The sequence below is a fragment of the Alligator mississippiensis genome, chromosome 15, assembly GCF_030867095.1.
Source record: "Alligator mississippiensis isolate rAllMis1 chromosome 15, rAllMis1, whole genome shotgun sequence".
NCBI lineage: Eukaryota > Metazoa > Chordata > Crocodylia > Alligatoridae > Alligator > Alligator mississippiensis.
In genome coordinates, this window is record NC_081838.1 from 30,686,382 (window position 1) to 30,707,198 (window position 20,817).

Genomic DNA, 20,817 nt, shown 5'->3' on the forward strand with positions numbered 1-20,817 from the left:
TGTCTGTGTTGGGGCAGTTGATTATCTGTATTGATTATTTCCTCTCCTTGGTCTGTGGTTTTGTAGGTGTTAATCCATGCTCATTAACTTGTTATGTAGTAGCTAAGTACTGTGTACTGAGCTGGTCCCTGAATGAATCATGATTAATTGGTAAGTGGTAACAGCAGTTTAGCAGCCAGACCTGCAGTAGTCCAGGCCCCCCGCCCCGTGCCCCAAGACAGACACAGTTGCATAAGCACCCATGTTACGAGTTTTGCTTGTCTGCAGCTTGAGGTGCAGTTTCCCCCAACCCCCTGCACCTATCTCCTGGAAACTTGACAGACTTTGTGGCCTCAGCATGGGCTACCACCCCTGCAGCTTTCAGCCCGCTGTGCCTTAACACATGCAGTGTCATCTGTCACGAGTTTTGCCTGTCGGCATCTTGAGGTGCAGTTCCCCCCAAACCCCTGCACCTATCACCTTGGAACTTGGCAGGCTTCGTGGCCTTACCAGGGACTACTACCCCTGCAGTTTTGACCCCACTGTGGCATGACGAGTTTTGCTTTCAAGAATTTGGGGTGCAGTTCCCCCCAAACTCCTGCACTGATCTTCTTGAAACTTGGCAGGCTTTGTGGCCTCAGCAGGGGCTAGCAAAGTCTGCAGTTTTGACCCTGCTGTGGCTTAACATGTGCATATGACATGAGTTTTGGTTTAATGAATTTGGGGTGCAGTTTCCACAAACCCCCTGCACCTATCTACTTGAAACTTAACAGGCTTTTTTGCCTCAGCAGGAGATACCATCTCTGCAATTTGGACCCTGATGTGGCTTAACACATACATGTGACATGAGCTTTGCTCTCATGATTTGGGGGTGCAGTTTCTCTGAATCCCCTAAACTTATCTTTTTGAAACTTGGCAAGCAGCATGCCCTCAGAAGGGGCTACCATTTCTGCAAGTATAATCCAAATCTGGCCAGAAATGATAAAGTTATAGCCTGTTTCAACCTTCCCCATTATATCCTATGGGTGAAACTTCGAAACAGTAATACGTTTCATCGGAATGAAATGGAACAGCTGTTTCGACTCAAAACAAAGGTCGAAATGAAACACTGTTCTGTCAAAACATCGAAACGGAATGCTGCCATTTCACATGGCTCTCCCAGGCACTGCAGGCGTAGATGCCTCCATCAGCAACACTGATATTGGAGATGTGTAAATCCTGCTTGGCGTCTTCCAGCCACGTGTCCCCATGGGACCAGAGGTACCTGGCCACAGGCACCTGGGTGGGACTCTCACAGCTCAGGGTGAAGTAGTTATGTTCCCACACCCCCTGGTGTCTCACCTCCTGGAACAAAATCTTCATGTGTGGCTTCCCTAGGAGAGAGAGGCCAAGACCAGGGTCAGGGCTGGGTGCTGGAGCTGGGGTCAGAGCGAAGAAGCTGATTCCTTGACTCCGAGTTGCACCCCCCAACACCACTGCCTTCCCAGGAAACTCCAGTGTCTGAGCTCCCAGGCCTCTGTGCATTCACTCCCTGCAGCCCCCAACACCCTCCCAGAGCTGGGAGAGAACCCAGGCATCCAGGCTCCCTGGCTGAGACAGACCTCCGAGAAGAGCTCACCTCGCTGCAGGTCCTGGTTCTCTTCAAGGCTGCACTTGTCTGTGTATCCGTGCACCAGGCAGCTCAGCACTTCATTGCAGCCCAGTCGGGATGGAGACACCAGTAGCCAGGCCTGGCACTACCCCTGGATCCCCTGGCCATCCTGGCGGTACCAGGCCAGGGGTCCCAGGCAGCCACACTGCATGGAGCAGGAGAGGTTTTTCCTGTGTCTGCCTCCTGTCTGCAGGGTGGGCCTCCATGGGTGGGCTTGGAGGAGAGATGCCTGTGAGTCCTGGTGGGGGGCAGGGATCGATGGTCTCCAGAGCAGCTCCCAGCTGCCCCAGACCATCCCAACACCCTATCCCATTGGCAGAGCTGAATTCTGGGGTGGCCAAAAAGGGCAGAGATGAGGCTGGAGGGACAGCTTTGGGACCATCCTCTCCTCACTGATGCAGTCAGCGAGGGAAATGGGACCTGCTTACCTCTCACACGGAGCTACATGGGTCCAGGTCTGCCTGTCATTCATTGCCTTTCTGAATTTGGACCCCATAGGTGCCCTGATCCTCCAGGCACAGTCCTGTGATCCACAGGGAGCAGTTGCCCAGGTGTTCGCTGAAGGTCCAGGTCTGGTTTTTGAAGGTCACATCAATCTGAGCCTGGTCTGGGTGATACACGATGATGGATCCATTCTGCTTCCACGACATGACTCCAATCTTCCCCCCAGAGATGCTGTAGCTGCAGTTGAGGGTCACGCAGGAGCCCTCCTGCCCCAACACAGGGTCTTGCAGCAGGGTCACATCCTGGTCCCCAAGGCCAGCGCCTGGCAAGGAGCAGAGCAGCCAGGGGTCATGGCCTGGAGCCAGCCTGGCTGGGGGGTGACAAGGGGCCACTTCCCCCAGAAACCCAAATCCCCTGGTCACCTCCTATCAGAGCCTACTTCTCATGGGAATTAGATCTTGGAGACAACCAAGGTATCTAGGTCCAGGTCCAGGGAAGAACCCAGGTGTCCGGGCTCTGAGGTCCAGGGAACCCAGGCATCCAGGCTCCCAGAACCCCCCTGCTCTAAGCCCCCAGACTGCAGAGCCAGAGGGAACCCAGGTGTCTGGGCACCCAGCTCACTGCCCAGCAGGCTGAGGACGGTCAGCAGGACTATGGCCATGAACTTCCAGTGGCAGGAAGCCATCAGGGCAGGGACAGGTCCAGCAGGTAGGGACCCAGATGAGGGCAGTACCAGGGCAGGGGTCAGGGTCCTGGCCTGAGCCCACTCCCAGCTCCCCCATGCCCAGCTCAGCACCCCTTAATTTTCCCCCAGACCAGAGATTACTACATGTCTATTGCCCCCTAGTGGCCCCCAATGGCCACTGCAGCCCCACCTGGCCTGATACTGACGCGGCCCCCCCCCCGGGGAGGCCATTGGCTACCACACAGTGCCCTCTAGAGCCCCCCACACCTTACCCCCCCACAGCCCAGTGCCCCCTGGAGTCCCAAGGGGATGCTGAAGATCTATGCAGGGGCCAGGGAGCAGCGCCATCCCCCAGTGCCCACCCCGTTGGCTGCCAGCCACAGCCCTGTCACCACTTCCACCTCTTTCCCTTGTGTCAGCAAGATATTATCACCGGGCTAATGCAGGGACCCACATCAGCAGCCCCATCCCCCCACTAACCCCGGAGCCTGTCTTTGGGTGGTGGCACCAGGGGCATGAGGAGGACCCAGGTGTCTGGGCTGTAACCCCCCTGCCCCCAGGCCCGACTCCCCTCTGGAGAACCTGGGTGTCCGGGCTCCCTGCACCCCTGCTCTGAACCCTCAGCCCCCTTCCCTCCCACGGCAGGGAGAGATCCGAGTGTCTGGGGTCCCGGGGGCCAGCTCTGTCTGGTGAAGGTGTTCTCCAGCACCCGGGTGGCCCCAATCCTGGCTGTGTCTCCTACCTGGCCTAGTACTCAGGCCCCTGTCCCAGTCCAGGCGCTGGACCCCTCCCAGCTGCGCCCAGTGCTGTCCACTCTGCACCCTGACTTGGGGCAGAAAAGCTGCAATAGGCCATGCCCCTAGGGCGGCAGCTGGGAGGGCCAGTGGTTAGAGCACAGGCCCATATACCTGGGTTCTCTACAACCCTGGGAGGAGAGAGGGGACTGGCAGGAGTGAGAGCAAGAGGTGCTGGGAGCCTGGAGGAGCCAGTGAAAGAACCCAGGAGCCTGGAGGCCTCTGGTGACAACACACAGAACGCAGGGATCTGGGACGGACACACAGAACCCAGGCATCCAGGACATGCACACGCACAGAGGCCAGGCATCCAGGACACGGACACACACATGCACATGGAGCCTAGGTGTCCAGGACACGCACACATACATGCACGTACACACACGCATAGAATGCGGGGTGGGGGGGGTGTAGCCCGGACGCCTGGGTTCTGCCTGCGTGTGTGTGCCACTACACCCCCTGCTGGATGGCAGTGGCTCTGCTCCATGCATCTCCTGGACACACGGGTTCTGTGCATGAAGGATGGACGGGCAGACACGGCTCCCAGATGGGACAACCCGGGCACACGTGTGTGGAGACGGATGGGATGTGAGCAGGCCTGGACACGGCTGCACAACTACCACCCCCCCCCACCACACACACATCCCACTCTCTCTGCCCCCTTCGCACCCCTCCCCAGCAGGTCTCTCTCATTCCCTCGTTCTTTCTCTCTCTTTCCTTCTGTTTTTCGTCCACTCCTTCCTTCCCCCTACTGTGCTCCCTCTGTCCCCCACTCCTCTCATCTCTTCATTCCTCCTCTCTTCCCTCTGTCGCACTCCCCCTTTCTCTCCCTCCCCTCACACTCCTCCTTTCCATCCCTCCTTCTCTCTCTCACTCACCCTTTTCCACCACCTTGATCATTTTCTCCCTCAGACTGAGGCCTGGAGCAGGGGGCTACGTGCCTGGACACCTGGGTTCTCTGGGAACCCAGGTATCCTCACTCCTCTCCCAGAGAACCCAGGCAACCAGGCTCCCAGTCCTGCTGGTGCCCCTCACTCCCAACCCGCAGCCCCAGGGACCCCAAGAAAAGCCCATACCTCCCAAATGCCTCTCCTACACCCCCAGGATGACATGAGGGGCTACATCAGCAGGGCCACATCCATGGCGGGGCAGTAGAAGAGGAGAGCAGCCAGGGCAGTCTCCTCAAAGAGCACAGAACCATGGGAAATGAGGGTCACAGGGGAACTCAAGAGGTCACATCTAGTCCAACCCGCTGCTCCAAGCAGGACCAGCCCCAGCTACATCATCCCAGCCAAGGCTTTGTCTAGCTGGGTCTTCAAAACCCCCACCTCTCTGGGGAGCCTGTCCCAGTGCTTCATCACCCTTCTCGCTAGAGTTTCTCTAATATATAACCTCAACTTTCCTTCCTGCAGCTTGAGCCCATTGCTCCTTGTTCTTTTATCTGCCACCACTGAGAACAGTCCAGGGAAGAACTCTTTGCAACCCCACTTTGATTAATTAATTGCTGTTATTCAATCCCCTCTCAGTCTTCTCTTCTGCAGGCTATAAGCCCATTTCTCTCAGCCTCTCCTCATTCATCCTGTGCTCCAGCCCCTGAACCCTCTTCCTTGCCCTCCACTGGACTCTCTTCAATCCTTCCTGCAGTGGGGGGCCACAGCTGGACACAGGACTCCAGATGTGGTTTCTCCAGTGCTGAATAGAGGGGAAGAATCACTGCCCTTGATCTGCTGGCAACGCTTCTACCAGTGCTTTTGCATGTGATGAAAATTGCCCTTTTCTGCAATTTCACTGCAGTTTACATGGACGAGTTTGGCACCAATGGCATCCTCTTGGCTCTGATTCAACTTCTTGTCCCCCAGCACCCCAGGTCCATTCATGCCAAGCTGCTGTCCAGCCAGTCAGCCCCGAGCCTGCACTGGTGCCCAGGATTGTGCCATCCTAAATGCAGATTTTGCACTTGTCCTTGCTGAACCTCACGAGTTCCTATTTGGTCCAGTCCTCCAATGTGTAGATGTCTCTCTGATCCCAGCCCTGCCCTCCAGCGCATCTGCTGCTCACCCCAGCTGTGAAATGGGGTCATCCGTGAACTTGGGAAGGGGGCACTGCATCCCCTCTCCAGGTCCTTGTACTTGTCCTTGTACTTGTCCTTGATGATCAGCATCTGGTTCCTTAAGGGGGATGGGGGAGGTAAGGACAGCGATGAGGAGCTCCACCCCAGAGCCAGCTGCCCTGCTCCTGCCCCTCCTCGCCAGCCTCGGGGAAGCAGCGCCACCTAGAGGCACCGGCAAGAAACGCGGCCCCGGACGCCGGCTTCTCCCCCAGGGGCGGGGCGGGGCGGGGCCGCCAGAGCGTGGGCGGGGCGTGTGTTAGGGCGGGGCAGGGCTCGGGGGCGGAGGCTGCCTCCCAAACGCGTCACCAGCCCTCAGCTCCTTTGTCACCATGGCAACCGCCATCTCCCGTTGCCGCAGCGACGGCGGCTGGACCAGATGGAGTGGAAAATCCCATTTCTGGCAACAGCACGAACGGGGGGGGGGGGGGGGCGTCCCGGATGTCTGGGTTCTCCGTCTAGAGCCCCCACCGCCCCGCAACGTTAAGGTGACCCCTGAAAGCGGGTGGGGGGTGGCAAGAGACGCTCGGGTTCGCTGACCGCCCCCACGTCCTCCTATCGCAGCCCGCACCCCTGGGTTCCCTACCACCGCTCCCCCCCCCGGCAGCCCGCACCCCTGGGTTCCCTACCACCGCTCCCCCCCCCCGGCAGCCCGCACCCCTGGGTTCCCTACCACCGCTCCCCCCCCCCGGCAGCCCGCACCCCTGGGTTCCCTACCACCGCTCCCCCCCCCCCCCGGCAGCCCGCACCCCTGGGTTCTCTGCCCAGAGCCCCCCCTTTCCAGGGACGCCCGGGTTCTTGGTTCCCGCTCCCGCCCAGGTTCTTTACCGCCCTCCCCCCGAAAAACACAGGTCGTGTGCTCTGAGTGGGGTTTTTTGGGGGGGTTTTCCCCAAGTTTATTTGTTAAATCCGCGTTTCCGGTTGGTTTTTGTTACATGACGACACGACTCCGACATGGGGGGGTAAGGGAGAGACCGATGGGGGGGCGCCCCCTGCCCCTCCCCTTCCCCCCAGGGGAGGGCTGGGGTCCCCCCCCCGGGAAAGGCGGGGGGGTCTTGGTCCTGTACATGCCGTGATAGGGGCCGGCCGGCCAGTTTTATCCCCCCCCCCCCAAGCGGGGGCCCGGACGCCTGGGTTCTATGCGCCCCCCCGCCATGAGTCTGCAGTCACCCCTGGGGGGGGGTCACCCGGACGCCTGGGCCCTCTGCCTGCCCCGCCAGGCAGTACTGGGGGGTGGAGGGAGCCTCAGCCCGGGGGGGCGTGTCCGTCCGTCCGTCCGTCCGTCTGTCTGTCTGTGAGCAGTCGGGGTCCAAGATGGGGGAGGGGGCGACGACTGGGGCGGGGGGCTCAGTAGTACGTTTCCTTCTCCACCCAGCCTGGCAAGGGAAACGGGGGTAAGAACGCGGGGGGAAAGCCCCCCCCAGCCCGTGCCCCTCCCGCCCGCCCGCCCCGCGGCCCCTGCCCCGTCTCCCACCTCCCGGGTTCCGGCGCAGGATGAGTTTGCGGATCTCGTCGTAGACGAAGATGAGGAAGCTGTAGGGGAAGGCACAGAACCACCAGCTGGGCCTGGACAGCGGGAGGCAGACGGGGGAGTTAGACACGGGGCAAGTGGGGGGAGACCCCCATCCAGCGCCCCTCTGAGGTCACTACAGAGCCCCTCCCAGCCCGGCCCCCAGGGACCCCAGGACCAGCCCGTGCCCCTCCCCCCAATACCCCCGCCCCGCCCCGCCCAGGCTCACTTGAGGGGGTACATCCGCAGGGCCACGTCCATGCCGGGGCAGTAGGAGAGGAAGGCGGCCAGGGCGGTCTCCTCAAAGAGCCCGAAGATCAGGATCTTGTTCCTTAACGGGGGGGGAGGGAGCCGACATTGAAGAGCTCCACCCCAGAGCCAGCTGTCCTGCCGGTGCCCCTCGCTCCCGCCCCCTCACCTCATGCCCTGCTGGAAGACGGAGTTGCGGCGGGTCTTGCAGATGATGAGATCCGCCCATTGCACCACCACGATGCTCACGAAAAAGGCCGTGTGGCACGTGAACTCCACCACCTTGCGCTGCTCGTAGGTCTGCGGGGCGGGGGGGCGCGGTCAGACCCGGAGACCCTGCCCTGCCCTGCCCACCCCCTCCAGAACCACGGGGAGCCCAGGAGTCCGCCCCCACAGCCTCTGGTCCCCTCACCCCGACCCGATTCGTATTGGGTGGGGGTTACCCACGCTCCACCCCCACCTCGGCTCGGTAGGTGCGAAGCCGGTGGGCGGGGTCCTCTCCCATATGGGGCGGGCCCTGAGTAAGGCCCCGCCCCCCACCTTGTAGAAGGGGGGGTTGGCTCAAGCCCTGCCCCCTCCCAGCCCTGGCCCTGCCCCTGCCCCCGCTCACCCACTGCTGCCCGTAGGAGTCTTCCAGGTCGTTGATGGTGCGGTCGTCCCAGGTGAGGCGGATGCCGACCAGGCACGAGGGCAGGAAGCCGTTCTCGGCCAGGATGACGAAGTAGGCGAAGAAGCCGCCCAGCGCCTGGATCATGCCTGGGGGTGGGGCAGGGGTGAGACCCCAGGGGCCGGATCGCACCCAGGTGTTGGGCTCCTAAACCCCCAGCCCACCCCGGCCTGGCCCGCACCGATCTGCCCGTAGGCCATGCTGATGAGCCGCTCATTGACCAGCTTGTCCGTGCGCGGGTTCCGCGGCTGCCGCTTCATGATGTCGCTCTCGGCCGCCTCATAGGCCAGCGAGATGGCAGGGACCTGGAGGGGGCGGAGGCGGCGGTCAGGGCCCGCCCCGGGACCCCCGCCCTGCCCTGGAGAACCCAGGCTTCTGGGCTCCCCATGGCCTCACATCCCCTCCTCCAGGTCCCCCAGTTTGGGAGGGGGGTCCTAGGGGCTCCTGGAGAAGGGATGCCTGGGGACCTCCTGACATCATCGTGAGAAAGGGGAGGGGGGGCCCTGTGGCATCCCCAGAGACCTGGGGCAAATGTCTGGAGATCGTGCCTGGGGTCTATGGGGGGGGGTCATCAGGGGCTATGAGGGAAAGGGGGCCAGGGGAGCTCCTGAGGGCTATGGGGGAGGTCCCCAGAGTCTATGGGAGAGTCCCTGGGGGCAGGGGCATCCCCAGGGACTATGATGAAGTCACTGTGGGGTGGGAGGGTCCCTGGAGGCTATGAGGGGGATGAGGAGGTACCTGGGGAGGTTTCCAGGGGCTATGGGGAGGCTATAGGGGAGCCGGGGGGGGGGGCATGGGGTCTATGGAGGGACCCTGGAGATTATGGGAGGGGGGGCATGGAGGCATCCCTGGGGGTCCATGGGATGAGGGGGTCCCTAGAATTTATGGGGGGGTACCACAGGGGTTATAGGGGGAAGGGGAGTCCTTGAGGGAATAGGGGGAGTGGGGCATTCCCAGAGCCCCAGGGGGGGCATTCCCCGGGAGGGGTGGAGGGCTGAGGGGAGCCTCTGGGGGGGTTATGGGGGAGCCCCTGGAGGCTGGACAGACCCAGGGATCTATCTGGGGGTTTTGAGGGGCTGGGCAGATCCCGGGGATTATGAGGGGTCCCAGGGGGCTGGACGGACCCAAGGGATCTACGAGGGAGGCCCTGGAGGCTGGTTGGACCTTGGGGAGTCTATGGGGAGGTCCTGATGGTCTATGGAGGAAGCCTCCGGGTGCTGGGTGGATGCTTGGGGTTATGGGGGAGTCTTTGGGGTCCCAGGGCCAAGCTGCTCACCATGTCAGTGCCCAAGTCGATGCACAGGATGGTGATGGTGCCCAGGGGCAGGGGGATGTTGGCCATGATGAAGAGCAGGAAAGGGGTGATCTCTGGGATGTTGCTGGTCAGGGTGTAGGCAATCGACTTCTTCAGGTTGTCAAAAATCAGGCGCCCTGTGGGGAGGCTGGGTGTGTGAGAACCGAGGCATCTGGGCTGTCTGCCCCACCCGCACAGCTGGGGAGAACCCAGGCGTCCCCCAGAACTTCCCCCTGTCCCGGCCCCCTCCTCTCCTCTCCTCTCCTCCACCTCCTTTACATACTCCCTACACACCCAGCCCTGCCCCAAAGCCCCACCCACCACTTGGCCCTACCCCTCCCTCCCTCCCTCCCTCACACCTCAAAGCTCCACCCACCCACTGGCTCTGCCTTCTGTTTGGCCATGCCCCCACCTAGCCCAGGTTCTCCACCATTTTTACATACTCCATGCTCCAAAGCACTGCCCACCACTTGGCTGCACCCCCTCCCTTGAGGTATGATGCCAACTGCTCAAGCCCCGTCTCCTTCCCCCAGGCTCTGCCCCCAGCTCCACAGACCCTCCTCGACGCCGGTGACAATGGAGGCAAAGTTGTCGTCCAGCAGGATCATGTCAGCCGCCTGCTTGGAGACATCGGAGCCGGCAATACCCATGGCCACACCAATGTCAGCCTTCTTCAGTGCTGGTGAGTCGTTCACACCATCCCCAGTCACCGCAACGATTGCTCCCTGCCAGGGGGGCACAAGGCGGTGTCAACCTGGGGGGTTCCAGCCCCAGCTGGGGGTCAGAGTAGGGGTTGTGGGGGGATTTGGAGGGGTCCTGGGGGATTTAGAAGATTCAGGGAGGGATGTGGGGGGGGGGTCTCGGGGCCATCAGGATGTCTGGGCACTGCCAACCTGGCGCTGGCATCCCTCCACGATGATGAGCTTCTGCTGGGGTGAAGTGCGGGCGAAGACAATCTCAGTGTGGTTCTGCAGGATCTCGTCAATCTGCTCCACGGTCATGTCCTTCAGGTCTGTACCATGGATCACACAAGCCTTGGCATCCCTGGGTGGGCAGGACAGAGGTCAGAACTGGGACCTGGGATGTGTGGGGAAGGGGGCTGGCCTGCCCCCCTCCCCAGAGATGGCTGCATTTCAAAGGCAGGGAATGGGGCCCTGGGATACCCAGCCCTGATGCCACAGCTCAGAGCCAGCTGCATCCCAGGCCTGTGAAACCAGCCCCGACACCCACCCCAGAGCCAGCTGCACTTCATGGCCTTGTGATACCCAGCCCCCAGCCCCTCATCCTGCCTCACCTTGGGTTGACCTGGCTGACAGGGATGTTGAGGCGGGCAGCAATGTCCTCCACTGTCTCGTTGCCCTCAGAGATGATGCCCACGCCCTTAGCAATGGCCTTGGCAGTTATGGGGTGGTCACCCGTTACCATGATCACCTGTGAGGGGCAGGGTTTAAGCATGAGGGAGTGAGGCCCGCGCTGCACCCCTCCCAACACACATACACCATGCCCCACCCCAGATCTAGCCACATCCCAGGTCTGTTATGCCCACTCCAGAGCCAGCAGCACCCCAGCCTTCTCTCCCCACCCCCAGCCTAGCAGGGCGCACCACCTTGATGCCAGCACTGCGGCACTTGCCCACAGCGTCGGGCACAGCAGCGCGGGGGGGATCGATCATGGACATGAGCCCCACGAAGCAGAGGTTTTCGGTAGTGAAGTTGACATCATCACAGTCGAAGGCGAAGCCCTTGGGATATTGGTCCTCGGGCAGGTAGTAGTGGCAGAAGCCTGGAGGGGGAGGGTTCCGGGGGTGTTAGACCCACCTGTGCCCCACATTTTCAGGCCTCCCAGGCACCAGACACCCCTCCAGGGTCCCCTAGACACCCCATGTTCCCCCACTCCCCGCATTTCCAGACTGCTCCAGGGTCCGTCCCCCATTTTGGGTCTCCCAGACCCCTCCTGGGTGTCCTGGACACCCCTCATCCCCTGTCCCCCCAGACCCCTCCAAAGTCCCCTAGACATCCCTCGCCCCCATCCCTGAACCTTGCAGATCCCTTCAGGGTCCCCCAGTGCCCTGAACCCCCCATGCCAGACCATACCAAGGACGCGCTCGCCCAGGCCCCCCAGCTCCAGGTAGGCATTCTGGAAGGCCTCCTTCATCTCCTCATCCAGCGGTTGCTCTTTGCCGTTGAACACAATGGTGGAGCAGCGGTCCAGGATGCGCTCGGGGGCCCCCTTCATCACCAACAGGTACCGATTGTCGTTGGGGTCCTCAGTCTCATGGATGGAGAGCTGGGGGAGCCAGAGGCAGAGGTCAGGGGCCCCCTAAAGCACCCCCAAACTGTTCCCCCCCATCGCTGCAGTGGTACAGGCCCCAACTTAGGGTATGTCTCCCAGAGCAGGCTGGGAATCTCCCAAGCCCCCTGGGATGGTAGGGCTGCAGCCCCCAGGATACCCGTGCTTGGAGGAGAGCTTGGGGAACAGCTGGGGCTTTTAAATTCACCCCTTGCACTTGAAGGGGATGGTGGGGGGTTTGGGGGCAGGGCATGGGGAAAGGAGGCAGGGTTTAGGGTCCCTCTATGTGGTACAGGTTGGTGGAGTGGATGGGGTATGGGGGGACTTCAGGGTGCTGGGGGCAGGCTTAGTGGGACTTAGTGGTGATAAATGGATTCTAGGGGTGAGGTTTGGGATGCTGGGGGGCTGGGCCTCCACAAGTGGGTGGGGCTTAGGGTTCTTAATAGCTGTGTTGATGATGAAGGGGATCTAGGGGCAAGGTTTTGGAGTACTAGGGGTGCAAGGCCAGAATAAGAGGGGCAAGGTTTAGGGTTCCCAGTAGTTCAGGGGCAGGCAAAATACAGCCTGCAGGCCAGATCTGGCCCGCAAGGCCATTCTATCCGGCACGTAAAAAGCCTAAAAAATTTAGAAAATATTTATCTGTTCCTGGCTGCCTGTCAAAGACTACAGGAGCCAGGAGCAGAAGGACCCAGGGGGAGCTGGCTGCAGAACACAGGAGCCCAGCCCTGCCCACCCCACCCCAGCCATTTCCCTGCTTCCTGCCCCCACCCTGCTCCAGCACCAGGTGGTGACTCCTGGCTGCATGGCTGGACCTAGAAGCACAGGGCACCGCCCATACAGGGGGCGGATTGGGGTGTCTGCGCAGGCAGGGGCAGAGAGCATGACTGTGACTGGGTGCATGCTTGTGTGTGCACGCAGGAGCAGCATGTGTGTGTGTGTGTGTGTGTGTGTGTGTGGGCAAGGGTAGCACGTGTGTGTGTGCGTGCATGTGTGCATAGGCAGGGGCAGTGTGCGTGCATGTGCATGTGTAGGCAGGGGCAGCGTGTGTGCGTGTGTAGGCAGGGGCAGCACGTGCGTGCATGCATGCGCATGTGGGAGGGGCAGCATGTGTGTGTGCATGCACATGTTGGTGGGGCAGCGTGTGTGCATGCGGGCAGGGGCGTGTGCATGGATGTCTAGGTGCATGTCTAGGTGGGGCAGTGTGTGTGCGTGCGCGCGCACGCGCGTGCATGTGGGCAGGGCTAGTGTGTGTGTGCGTGCGTGTGCACGCGCGTGCATGTGGGCAGGGCTAGTATGTGTGTGTGCGTGCGCGCGTGGGTGGGGCAGTGTGTGCATGCGTGCACATGTGGGCGGGGCAGTGTGTGCATGTGTGTGTGTGTGTGCACGTGTGCGTGTGGGCAGGGGCAGTGTGCATGTGTATGCACGTAGGGGCAGAGGCAGTGTGTGTGTGTGGGGGGGCAGGGGCAGCATGCACGTCAGCAGGGGCAGCGTCTGTCTGTTTGTAGGGCAAGTCCCAAAAGCACACCCCACCATATACATGCACCTATACCCTGCCTTGCACTGCCATACATGAACACCCCCACCCCTGCACCCCCTCCCACATCCCAGCTACCCAACCGCCCACAAACCCCATACCCACCCACACCCCACATATCCACACACACCCACATGCTTCCTCAACCCAACACCTACAGCCCCCCACAATAAACAAGCGTAAGACTTCATTTTAAGCTATTGTGCGATCACTTCTATGTACACTACAGAGACCCATGTAAACCAGGCCAAAAGTAGTTTTTGAAATCGAATTAATGAATGTTTTCAATGTGCGCTTTTTAGAATATAATTTGGTATTTTTCTGGTTCTGATATGGCAAAGCCCCTTACTGAACAGAGTACTTCTGGTAGCAAAGGTCAGGGGGTAGGGGGCGGGACATTCAGTCCTAAGATGGGGACCAGGGGGCAGGACCTGTCCAGGGGCGGGGCTACCCATGTGGCCCTCCACAGCTTGCCAGATTTCAGTAAGTGGCCCTCTGCCTGAAATAATTGATCATCACCAAGTACTAGGTAGAGCAGGGGCAGGCAAAGGCATCTAGGGGTGGGGTTTGGGGGCACTGGGTGCGGGGCCTGGAGGAGGGGGCAGGGCTTAAGGTCCTGAAGGTGGTACTTGGTGACGATGAAGGTGATCTAGGGGCGGGGCTTAGTATTAATCTACCTGGTACTCTGTGATGATGAAGAACCTAGGGGTGGGGTTTTGTGGCACAGGGGCTTATGGTCCTGCATACAGGGGTCCTGCATATGGTCCTAAAGCTGATACTTGGTGCTGATGAAGAGGGTGTGGGGGGCGGGGCCTGCCCCCCCATACCTGGTACTTATTGGTGGAGTTGAAGGGGATCTCGGCCACCTTCTTGTTCCGCTCTCGCATGAGCTTCACGGAGCCGGACGACAGCTCGATGCACTTGAGCAGCGCCGACTCCGAGGCATCTCCGGCCACATCCCGCTGCAGAGGGCAAGGGTCAGAGCAGGGACCGGCACCCTCAAAGCCCCCCCAACTCTGCCCCCAGGACACCCTCCCAAAGTCCCCCCAACCCTCCTGCACTCCCAGTCCACCTCTGGTCCCCAGCCCCACCATGCCATGGTCCCCTAACCCTAGTCCCCAGCCCCCCACCTTGAGGATGGGTACATTGTCCTGCCCCCCCTTGAAGACAGCGCGGTTGCAGAGTCCTGCGACGTGTGACAGAGCCACCCATGTGGCTGAGCTCTTGTCGAAGGCGGTGCCTGGGAGGAGCGAATGGCGGGGTCAGGGGAGCCCCCAAAGACCCTTGCCCCGCCCCCAGGAACTCTACCCCTACCTCCACATACCCGCTCCTGCCTGCCTCCGCCCCTACGTTCTCAAGCCCCGCTCCCCCGAGCTCCAGCCTCTGCCAGCGGTGTCCTCAGGCCCTGCCCTGCTAGGCCCCGCCCCTCAGTTCTCAAGCTCCTCCCCTGAGTCCATGCCCCTCTCCCCTCAGCAGGCCCTGCCCCCAGGGTCCTTGTCCCCTCCCCCCCCGCAAGCCCCGCGTCCGGGCTGACCGGACTGGTCCTCGGTGGTGTCGGCCTCGTGGATCTGGTTGTCGAACCACATGTGGGCCACGGTCATGCGGTTCTGCGTGAGGGTCCCGGTCTTGTCGGAGCAGATGGTGGAGGTGGAGCCCAGCGTCTCCACCGCCTCCAGGTTCTTCACCAGGCAGTTCTTGCGCGCCATGCGCTTGGCCGTCAGCGTCAGGCACACCTGGGGGCAGCCGAGCTCACGACCTGCCCTGAGGCTCTGGGGGGCTCACCCCCTCCCCACGCCCCAGTGCCCACCTATGGCCTCTGGCCCGCCGTAGTCGCTAGACCTCTCCCCGTTCCTACTCCAGTGGTCCCTACCTCGTCCCTATTCCCCAAGCGCCCCCCTGGTGGTCCCTATCCCCCTCCCCAGCCCCGCGGTGGTCTCTAGACCCCCCTCCCCACATCCCAGTGCCCCCCGGGTGGTCTCTACCCCCTCCCCATACCCCCAGCATCCCTCTGGTGGTCTCTAGTCCCTTCCCTAATCCTCCTGGTGGCCCCTAAACCCCTCCCCAGCGCCCCCTGGGGGTCTCTAGCTCCCTCCCCTTCCCCCGATGGTCTCTATCCCCTCCCCAGCCCCGCGGTGGTCTCTAGACCCCCCTCCCCACATCCCAGTGCCCCCCACATCCCAGTGCCCCCCTCCCTTCCCCCAGTACCCCTAAGACCCCTCCCCAGGGCCCCCTGTGGGTCTCTACTCCCCTCGCCCCCTCTGTCCCTGCCGCCCCGGCCGAGCTCTCACGGTGACGGTGGCCAGCAGTCCCTCGGGCACGTTGGCGACGATGATACCGATGAGGAAGATGACGGCCTCGAGCCAGCTGTAGCCCAGAATGAGCGAGAGCACGAAGAAGGAGACGCCGAGGAAGACGGCGACGCCGGTGATGAGCTGGATGAAGTGCTCGATCTCCACCGCGATCGGGGTTTTGCCCACCTCCAGCCCCGAGGCCAGCGTGGCGATGCGGCCCATCACCGTGCGGTCGCCCGTGGCGATCACCACCCCCCGGGCCGTGCCTGTGGAGGTGGGTGGGGGTCAGTCGGAGCCCCTCACTCCCGACTCGCAGCCCACTTCCTCCCCCGAGCCTGCCCGGGGCCCCTCACTCCCGACCTGCAGCCCCCTGCCCCCACGCCCACGCCCGTTGGTGCCCCTCACCCTCACTCCTGACCCACAGCCCCTGTCTCCCACCCCTGCTGGGGCCCCTCGCCCCCGACCGCACCCCCCTGCCCCCGCACTCACCCTCCACGCAGTTGGTGGAAAAGAAGGTGATGTTGCGGGTCTCCAGCGGGTTGTCGTGGGTGCAGTCGGGGGAGCGGGTCTGCGGCTCGGATTCACCCGTCAGCGACGAGTTATCGACCTGTGGGGGAACAGGGGGGCCCATCAGCGTGGGGGGGAGGGGGGGGGGCTTGGCTCCAAGCGTGGGATCGGGCGCGGGGGGGGGCGGGGAATTGGTGTCCCTGAGGGGTCTGGGCGGGGGGGCTCACCTTGCAGCCATGAGCCGAGATGATGCGCAGATCGGCGGGGACCCGGTCTCCGCCCTTGACCTCCACGAGGTCCCCAACCACCACCTCCTCCGCATTCAGCTGCATCTTCTCGCCTTCGCGGATCACCAGGGCTTGCTGGGGGGTGGGGACACGGCCGAGTCAGGGACCCTCGGGCAGGACCCCCCAGCCCTGCGGGTGCCCCTCACTCCCGAGCCGCAGCCCCCTGCCCCCCCCCCAGCCCTGCCGGTGCCCCGCACTCCCGACTCGCAGCCCCTGCCTGTCCCGTCCCTCTCCGGACCTGGGGCACCATGTTCTTGAAGGACTCCATGATTTTGGAGCTTTTGGCCTCTTGATAGTACGAGAAGCAGCCGGTGATGATGACCACGGCGGCCAGCACGATGCCGAGATACAGCTGGGGGGGGGCAGAGGAAGGAGGGGGATCAGTATGGGGGGGAGGGGGAAGGGGTAGCTGAGAGTTTACTCCCCCAGTCCCCTCCGGAATGGTGCCCCTCACTCCTGACCGCAGCCCCTGGTTCTCCTGGTGCCCCTCACTCCCGACCTGCAGCTCCCCCCCCCCGCCCCCCTTCTAGACACACTCTGACACCTCTCCTACATTATCCCCCTAGGCCCCGCCCCCCGCAGACGCCCCGCCCCTCCCAAATGCTCGCACCCCCATGCCTATTGAAAGCCTCTCTCCTTTTTCCCGGCCCCCTTATGACTCGTATGCCCCGCCCCTTTCCTCCAAGCCCCGCCCCTTTCCACAGGCCCCGCCCCCATCGCAGGGGCTCACGTTGTCGTTGCTGGGCTCGCCCCCCGTGCCCGCCTGGATGCCGTAGGCCAGGAAGCAGAGGATGGCCCCGATCCAGAGCAGGATGGAGAAGCCCCCGAAGAGCTGGCGGCAGAACTTGACCCACTCGGGGGTCGTGGGCGGCGGCGTCAGCGCGTTGGGGCCGTCGCGGGCCAGGATCTCCGCGGCTTTGCTGTGGGTCAGGCCCTGGGGGGGGTGGGGAGGCGTTACCCCGAAACCGGGGCGGCGGCCCAGAATCGGGGCTAGCGGGACCCCCCAGAGGAGGGGGGCGTCATGGGGGCCCCCCAGATCGGGGCCCGGGGAGACCGCCCCCGAGCCGTGCGGGGACGTCGGGGGGATTTGGGGGAGTCGGGACCCCCTCACCTGCACGCAGTCTGTGTTGTACTTCCGGCAGACCTCCTCGATGGACATCTTGTGCTCGGTCTGGGGGGGGCGGGGGGGCAGTGAGACCCCCGAGTCAGGCACCGTCTCCAGATCCCCCCACTGAAGCGCCCACGTCAGGGCCCGCCCCCCGAAACCTGCCCAGGACCCGCCCTCCAGGTCCCAGCCTGAACCCCCCAACCTAGCCCCACCCTGATCACCCTATCACCCCCAATACCCCCACACCGCACCCCCAAATGTACCCCGCCCCCTCAATCTGGCCCCTCCCCCCAACCCCACGAGAGACCGCTCCCCCGGGGTTCCTGCCCACCCCCCCACTCACCATGGCCACCTCCTTCTTGAGGTCATCGAGGTCGCGGGCCTTGGCGGCCTTGGAGCCCTTCTGGGGTGAGCCCTTCTCATTGCCTTTGTCCTGCGTGGTAGCCACGCGGTAGCTGTCAGAGCGGCCGTACTGCGTGGGGGGGTGCGAGGGGGGTGCGGACACACGTGGGGGCGCATTAGCGCAGGGGATGGGGCGAAGGCGCCCCATGCCAGGCTGTGGGGACACTCCACCCACAACCACGTGTGACCTCATCCTCCACGACCCCCTGCTGGAGGCCAGCCTCCACTCGTGACTCTTGTGGGGGGCCTCCAAGGGGCTGGAGTTCAACCCCAGTACCCCATGAGTAACTAATGGGTCTTCCAAGGGGCTGGGGTCCAACTCCAGGACCCCCATGTGTGATTTATGGGTCCTCCAATGGACGGGGGTCCGACCCAGGACCCGCGATACTAAGGGGTCCTCCAAGGGGTGGAGGACCAATACTAGGAGCCCCATGCATAACTAATGGGTTCACAGGAGCGTGGGATCCAACCCCAGGACCCCCACGAGTGTTTAATGGGTTCTCCAAGAGGCTGCAGGACCCCTCCCATGCGTGACAGCTGTATCCCCTCATCTTTTCCTACCAGCCCCATCCTCCATTCCCAGCCCCCACTCGTGACAGAACTGGCATCCCCCCCTTTGCCTAGTGACCCCCAGATCCTCCATAATCACCCCCAGCCCCCCATGCATGACAGCCCCCCTAACCCTCCCTGGCCCCCCCATGCGGGGCAGACGTCAGGGTCTCCCCCCAGCACCCCTGAAGCCACATAACCGGCCTGAGGAGCCCCCCACGCGCGACTCACGTGGTTTTTCCCCTCCCCCCTCCCCACGTAGGACTGCCCCCCCCCCATGGGATTGTCAGATCAGCTGCTCCAGTTAATCCGGCTCCAGACGGGCTGGGGGGGAGGGGGGTGAAGGGTGTGGATGTAGGGAGGAAGGGGGCACCCCAATAGACCCCATAACCTCCAGACACGAGTGGGGGACGGCCTCTTTATGGGGGAAAAAAGGGGTGAATCTAGGGGGGTCTACCCCCCCGCCGCAGACCTGGCTTGCCGCCAGCACTGCGGACAGCTCCGGGTCCCGCCCCCTCGCATGACCCCCCCCACGCGTGTCCTTAAAGCCCCCTGGCATTTATTACCCCCTCGGGGGGGGGGCAATTCAATGCCCCCTAATAGAGGACACACGTCACGTGGAACGGGGGGGTCGGAGACTCAGCACGCAGCTTCCCGCCCCCGCCCCCCCACGTGTGACGTAGCCCTGCCGCTGGCACGTGACCAGATTCCCGCGGGCGGGGGGGGGGGCGGGAAAGCGGGGGAAGGGTCCGTCTGTCTCCTTCTCGGCAAGGTGACAACAGCCCGGCTCTGCCCGCTGCCCCCGCAACCTCCCCCTCCACGCGGGGGATTATGCGTGGGAGGGACTGCCAGAGGCCACCCGCCCCCCCCGCCCAGGACCTCGGGAGACGCCAAATTGCCACAGACCCCTCCCCAAAAGAGTCGGTGGCAGAAGGAAAAGCCCGGAGGTGCGGGGGGACATGGGTGGGGGAGCAGAATCACGCGTGAGAGGAATCATGCGAGGGGGCAGAAACAGCTATGGGGGGCTCATGGGGGAAGGTTGGCAGCCAAAGTGACCTTCCCCCCAGGATTCACATCGGGGGTCTCTCGTGGGTTGTCACGCGTGGGGGGACCCCATGATACCTCCCCGGGGCTCCCCGCGGGGTTTGGGACCCCAGTGGTGGGGATCGGGAGACCCGCTCCTTCGCAGAGACCCCCCGCTCCCCGGACACGCACGGGCCCCGGACCTACCCCCATGGTGTCGGCGGGCCCGGGGCAGAGCACGGACGAAGCGCAGCCGTGGCCGAACCGCGTCGCGGACTGAGCCCCCCACTCGCCGGCCGCCGCCTGTCTGCGCTGCGCCGGCCAATCGGCGCCGCCGGCCACGCCCCCTACCCGCCCGGGCCCCGCCCCCGGTATTGCGGATACCCCCCCCTCCAGCCGCAAACCTGGGACCCCCGCCCCCCACTGCAGCCCCCACCAGTTGCCCCGGGGGGGGGGTGCTGATTTGGGGGCAGGGCAATCCGCAGACCCTCCCACCCAGGTGGATACAGGTGGGCGTAGGGGGGGGAAGGGGGACGGGACTGGGTGGAAGCCGCCGGTTTTAGAGTGGGGGACTGCCGTCAGTAGGGGTCAGAGTGAACATCACCCCCCCCCACCACCACGCAGGGGTGATAAGGGAGGTGAGGGGATAATTAGGCTGGCTAATGAGGGCCTGGGTGGCGGGGAACGACCCCTCTGGGGTGTGTAGCTGAGTTCCCCCCCCCCCACACACACACACACACACGCAGCTGGTCCCCTCACTCCCGACCTGCAGCCCCCCACATAGCCCAGCTGGCGCCCCTCGCTCCTGACGACAGCTCCCTGCCAATAGCCCAGCTGGTGCCCCTCACTGCCGACCCGCAGCCCCCCGCAACTGGTGCCCCTCACTCCCGACCAACAGTCCCCTACCCCACCCCCCCCAAAGGGTTTCCCGCTGCCCGCATCCCAGCGTCACTGCAGCATCCCTCAGCCCATCGCCATGGCAACGCGGCTGCCTGGAGACGGGGAAGGTGGGAGGGGTAGCGTTGGCATGGCAACGGCGCGGGGAGGACCGCATTCCTGGGTTGCGTGGGGGGCGACAAGGGGTGGGGAACCCCCCCAAGATCTGCCCGGAGGGTCCTTCAAGCCTGGGGGAGACACCCCCAACTTCCCCCCCCTTAGTACACGGGATAAGAGACTGCGACGCGGCAGGGAGAGGGTTAACCCGTGCACCCGGCGTCGATATCGGTGCCGCAGCCCAAACCCGCAGCCCCCGCCCAGTGCCCCCCACTCCCGCCCGCACCAGGCCCGTGGTGCTGAAGGGACAGCTCCTCCTGGGTCGAGGCCTGGCCTGGGCCTGACCCCCCTGCCCCGCACCCCGTGGCTGGGGGGGGGGGGGTGTCTTAGACCTGGAAAACTCATGGCATCAGGCAATACCCCTCCCGCCGCAAGCTCGTGCCCCCGGATCGGG

At 63.3% G+C, this 20,817-nt stretch overlaps 1 protein-coding gene across 2 annotated transcripts; it reads right to left on the minus strand.

Annotated features, from left to right (window-relative positions):
- Positions 1–6,526: 6,526 nt before the first annotated feature.
- Positions 6,527–19,666, minus strand: ATP1A3 (ATPase Na+/K+ transporting subunit alpha 3). Of its 2 annotated transcripts, none has more exons than XM_059718035.1 (23): positions 19,578–19,666; positions 17,740–17,868; positions 17,400–17,459; positions 17,019–17,222; positions 16,527–16,640; positions 16,229–16,363; positions 15,984–16,101; positions 15,492–15,760; positions 14,738–14,936; positions 14,334–14,443; positions 14,031–14,165; positions 11,474–11,666; positions 10,987–11,162; positions 10,675–10,811; positions 10,274–10,424; positions 9,937–10,105; positions 9,363–9,517; positions 8,268–8,391; positions 8,030–8,175; positions 7,589–7,719; positions 7,400–7,501; positions 7,135–7,226; positions 6,527–7,036 (listed from the first exon to the last, which is right to left on the minus strand). In XM_059718035.1, the coding sequence occupies exons 1-23, from the start codon at positions 19,581–19,583 to the stop codon at positions 7,008–7,010; spliced, it is 3,084 nt and encodes a 1,027-aa protein (XP_059574018.1). In that variant the 5' UTR covers positions 19,584–19,666; the 3' UTR covers positions 6,527–7,007. The 2 variants fall into 2 exon arrangements, with proteins under 2 accessions (XP_059574018.1, XP_059574019.1); XM_059718036.1 differs by having other exon boundaries at positions 17,740–17,829; positions 19,578–19,663.
- Between the last annotated feature and the right edge of the window lie 1,151 nt (positions 19,667–20,817).